Below are 5,000 nucleotides of genomic sequence, written 5' to 3' on the forward strand. Positions count from 1 at the left end.
AAGTCAATTTCCAACCGGACGGAAGCGTTCCATTTACGTTTCGACCGAAATTTCGGTTACATCAGTGAAGTGGGACTGTTGTAAATGGAACGGCACGTTTCGTTCGGACCGGACCGACTAGTCAAAGACGACCACCTCCAGAGGTGATCCCAAATATTCCGGTCGGACTGAACCGAAACGGACCTTTCCATTTGACTTCAGCCCGAAATTTCCGGAAATTTTGGCAAGCACCCTTTTGCTTTAATGTTGCCAAACACTGGTCCGTGAAACAAATTGCGAACACTTTTTTAAGGACATACGAAAGACGGTCTAGTGGACAAGTGTTCGGCTTCTTTCCCTGATCCCAATTGTTCAAAGGTTGAACAACTTTATCCACTGGATGAGCCATTAAAAAATATACTCTACGTTAAACGTTCGCCATGGCTTTCCTACAATCTTCAAAGCTTTGGATAGTGACGTATCCATCGGATAAAGTTATTCGGCGTTTGAACCACTGAGAACTGGTTGCTTGATTGCTGATATTTCCTTGGCAATAAGAATAAAAGTGGTGCTAGAAATGCCGAAGTCAATCGTAAACCCTTGAAGGAGTAATATAATTGCTTTTGTAATATAGTTTATTTACATCTCTGGGATACAATAAACATTTTGTCGTTGTTATAGGTCTCGAGACATCGACCCAGTCCGCTTGTGTGTCTTACTCTTCTCAAATGGATATTCAATGAAAACTTGATTATTTGGTTTTCGACGGTTTTTGTTCATTGGTGCGCCCCTTTCTGTAGGGGTCATCGTTCAACTGTGTATCGCTGGAGAAAAGAAGTTCTGAAGGAAGACTTCTTGCTGAGGATGATAAATGATGGGGTGCGTTGTCTCACCATTAACCTGGGTGGGAAAAGAACCAACAAATTACAAACCGACAGGTTGGATCAGCGAGTTCGAAATGAGGAGAAAGATAGCGAGGATGGCGTAGTGGTGAAAGCAATCGCCTCCCACCAACGTGGCCGGGGTTCGACTCTCGGACTTGAGTTTCCCCGAGTTTCCCGTCTCCTCAAAAAGCATCCTTCGATTTGATATGAATTGGTTTGATTTGATTTTTGCACAGGGTCCACAATTAATGCCCGAGCGATACATACACTTGACACTTAAAATTAATTCTTACGTTATTTGTCCTTCATTAAAATCGCGAATTCGTGCCAACTTTCGACATTTCAGTTTACTGAAGTAATGTACTAGACGAATAGTACTTGAACCTAGTCAAGACCAGCCCAGCTGCTACAAGTCTCCTTTAGCTCAGCGGCCGAACTAAAAACTAGAAAATCACAAACGTGTCTCTTAAATTGTCCTAACTTCAGGGTCGTAACGAGGTATATTTTTTCGTAACTGATCCCATATTTTATCCAAAATTTTGATTCCTGAACCCGCAAAAATTTGATCCTTGATCCCTGATTCCATGAAAAATACTGCTGATCCCGATCCCACGCGTTGTGACTCCAGATCCCAGGGTTGTGATCCCTGATCCCGGTCCTTTTCACGCCTTTGGTCCCTGATTCCATATACCTCGTTATGACCCTGTAACGTAACTTGTCCTAATATTCAATCCCTTTTCCTTGTAAGCTTCCTTGTAAGGTTCGTTCTGTGAATTCGATGAGAGGCGCGTTCTATCATTCCGTGATTAGGGAACCTTTTTTTGTGTTATTTCAACTTGAACCTGTAAGCTATTATTACAGTCTACAAGACTCGTAGACTCTATTAGTCAGTTCAAGATGTTGGCGAACTAACTCGGACATGTTGATGAAATGACCCAAAATGAGGGCGAAATGATCGTTGGCGAAAAAACCGGTTACCCCACACCTAAGTTCAGAGTCATCCTTGATAAATGAATACATCACTTCATGGTTCGACTTCATTGTGCTATCAGACGACAAGCCGTACAAATAAACTGGAATATAGTGCAGCATTGTAAAGGCTTAACACCTTGCCCAAAACTAAGGGGGTAAGAAACGAAATTTTGCTGTGATTTGGGTCAATTGTAGCTAATTAAGAGTTCTTAATCAGCAAATGGTACTGTGAAATTCCCAACCAAAGACCTTAGGTACCATTTTTTTCTGATTCTACTGAACAATGCTGTGTGTTAGAAGTAAAATGCTACAAAGTAGAACTCATTTAACTATACTCATACCTGTAGTCTGAGAGCACCTCTTTCAAGCGCCTGCTAATTTGCACCAAACATAACTTTTCGCGTAAAGCATCCTCAAAGTAGACCTAATTTAAACCAAACAAATCATGAACAGTGAACAGTAGGAACTCACTCGGAACATAAAAAAAAATGAAAGCTGACGTTTCGAGCATTAGCCCTTCGTTGCCTTCGCTCTCACGATGGGCAAACGCTCAAAACGTCGGCTGTCAAATTTCTTTGCGGTGGTCAATTTACCACATCAATCGAGTTAATAAACCCATTTCTCTGTTTCACTTCTTCACCGACGCACCACCACACTTTCTTTAAAAACTAAACTCCTTCATTCACTCGAGTTTATGTGAAAACTAGACGCACAGCTGCGTGCACCCAGGCACTAGTTATAAAGTAGCAGGCGTTGGACTGAAATCAATAGGCTTTATTTGATTTTGGGTTATTTTATGCTGTTGTTAGTCACAGCTATCGATCAAGTTCTTCAACAAAGAAATGAACATGGGGAGGGCCTTTCGCTTGACTTTTGCTGTAAACGTAAAGCCATGTTGATTATTTTTGTGGTGTCTGTCTATTGCTGGTTGTAAGCACAATGCTGTACCGCGCACCGGTGGCTCAGTTGGTTGAGCACCGGGCTGTTACGCGGGAGGTCGTGAGTTCAGATCCGACCGGATAACTGACGAGAAAGTGCTGCCTTTGTAATTACATCTGCAAACGGTTAGACTCTCTAGTCTTCTCGGATAAAGACGTTAAGCCGGAGGTGCCGTCTGACAACCCTTCAATGCTCACAATCCTGTGGGACGTAAAAGAACTCGGACACTTGGACACTTGGACACTTGTCGTAAAGAGTAGGGCATGTAGTTCCCGGTGTTGTGTTCTGTCTTCTGTGATGTATCATGGTTGGGAGGGTAAATGCTCGGAGATACTAGCTACACCAAGCTACTCTAAAAATCCGAGGGTAAATAAAGAAATATGATATGATGATATATGTACCTCTATGCTGGCGACTTTGTATTTTCTTTCGGTATCCCAAGAAGGGGATTCCTCCTCGAACATAGCATAAAGATGATCTGATAACCTGAAAGAAAAAAGTAAATAGGATTAATTGTAGAATACCCGGCTACGTGGCCATGAGGCTACTCTGTTACGTGCAAACACGCAAACTATGGCTACGTGGCGAAGCTCAAACATTGGAGAAAAAACCTTAGGGTATAAATCGTTCTAAAAGTTTCAGAAAAGGTGAGACATCCCATAACGATAATCGTCAATGATCCATTCAAGAGACTGAAGTATAATGAAAACTTACATAGCCGCATAGCCACGTAAACCCACGTCGCCACTTTGCCACAGTTTAAGCATTTGCATGTTAACAGCGCACTTGCTCAGTCACTCGCTCAAATTGCCACTTTAATAGTAGACCCCTAGCCGCGAACGAGGATGCGTTGCTTCGAATGGCCGGGTAGTCTGCTATTTTTATTTCCGAAGTACATGTACCCGATTTTGATGCTCAGAACAAGGATCAGTAAAAACTTGAAGAGAAAGGGAATGTAAAGGAAAGGAACTTTATTGAGTGTCTAGTCGTTCTAGCGCTGGAGCACTAATTGGGGACACCGCAAACTGAAATTAACAAAGAAAGCAAATCGAGTCAAAGGTTAGTTTTTGAGGATAGGGGATACCGGAGTACCCGGAGAAAACCTCTCTGTGCAGAGTAGAGAGCCAACAAACTCAACCCACATATGACGCCAAGTCTGGGAATCGAACCCGGACCACATTGGTGGGAGGCGAGTGCTCTTACTACTGCGCCATCCCTGCACCCCTGCACCCCGGCAGGGCAAAGCCTCTCTGGTGTTCGGCGCTCTGTGAGTTGAACTTGGGAGTCTGACACACAAGGAACGATGAGGCAGATATGTGGATTACAATGGATAATATGAACGGATCATGGAAATTAAAACGTTAAAGGTTAAGAAGGAGACAAATAATTTTAGCAGACTCGAGTATTAAAGTACCCACACACTGTTTGAAAAGGGCAATGAACTCGTGGTGTCAAGTTAGAGGTAGTGCAGCCTCGCTAGCTATGTAGTGTGAGCCCTATAATCTTTGTTAAGACTAGTAAAAAAATCACCTGTCATCTTCGCAAAATGAAGATATGAAATCTGTTTCATGGTACTCTGGATACACGAACATCACAGGCCAGGAAAGAACTCCACCTGCATCCAATTGCACCTTAACGTCCAACCCACCATCAGATACAGAAGTAGCAAGGTCGCTCTCATGTTCCAAGTGCACACCTCGTGCCTACAGGTCCAACAAATAATGTACATTACAGAAACCATAGTCAGTGTCAAACAAGCAAACAGCATTCAGCAGACTACAGTGCTGCTTATTCCAGTCTCTACCCTAGAGGGGAAGGGAAATTCTTAAAGTCAAAAAGAAAAAAAAAAACGAAACTTTCCCATTTTTTCTTGAGTTCTCGCATTACCCCTTTTTGTGTGCTCTTTCAGATTAGCTGGGATTTCAGGATATGCCTCAAAGAGATCAAAAAGGAATTAAATGGGGAATGGGCCTTCTTTGTACTAGGATTACAATAATAATAATCCTAGTACAGCGAAGATCCAAGGGCTATATGCACACATATTTCGTCAAATTAGGGCCAAATTCCCGTGAAGTAAATGACACAAAGGTGCAGAGAGATACCAAACAACAAAAAGAAAGGTTCCTCCTTCGGGAAGGATGGGGGGGAGGGGGGGGGGGCACGCCCAGATAGGTCTCCTTAAGGGGGTTAATTTAAAATATCCAAGGAGAACGAGGAGCATCCCTC

The 5,000-nt window shown here is 42.9% G+C and overlaps 1 protein-coding gene across 1 annotated transcript in view; it reads right to left on the minus strand.

Moving 5' to 3' along the window:
* Nucleotides 1-596: 596 nt before the first annotated feature.
* Nucleotides 597-5,000, minus strand: part of LOC138022965 (tetratricopeptide repeat protein 4-like) — a 15,921-nt gene continuing 11,517 nt past the window's right edge. The window contains exons 7-10 of the mRNA XM_068869996.1: nucleotides 4,305-4,477; nucleotides 3,176-3,260; nucleotides 2,177-2,259; nucleotides 597-879 (exon numbers count right to left, since the gene is read on the minus strand). Coding sequence (XP_068726097.1) covers nucleotides 783-879; nucleotides 2,177-2,259; nucleotides 3,176-3,260; nucleotides 4,305-4,477 — 438 coding nt within the window. The 3' untranslated portion in view covers nucleotides 597-782. The remainder of the gene's footprint in view (nucleotides 880-2,176; nucleotides 2,260-3,175; nucleotides 3,261-4,304; nucleotides 4,478-5,000) is intronic.

Source organism: Montipora capricornis, chromosome 11, assembly GCF_036669925.1.
Source record: "Montipora capricornis isolate CH-2021 chromosome 11, ASM3666992v2, whole genome shotgun sequence".
Classification (NCBI taxonomy): domain Eukaryota; kingdom Metazoa; phylum Cnidaria; class Anthozoa; order Scleractinia; family Acroporidae; genus Montipora; species Montipora capricornis.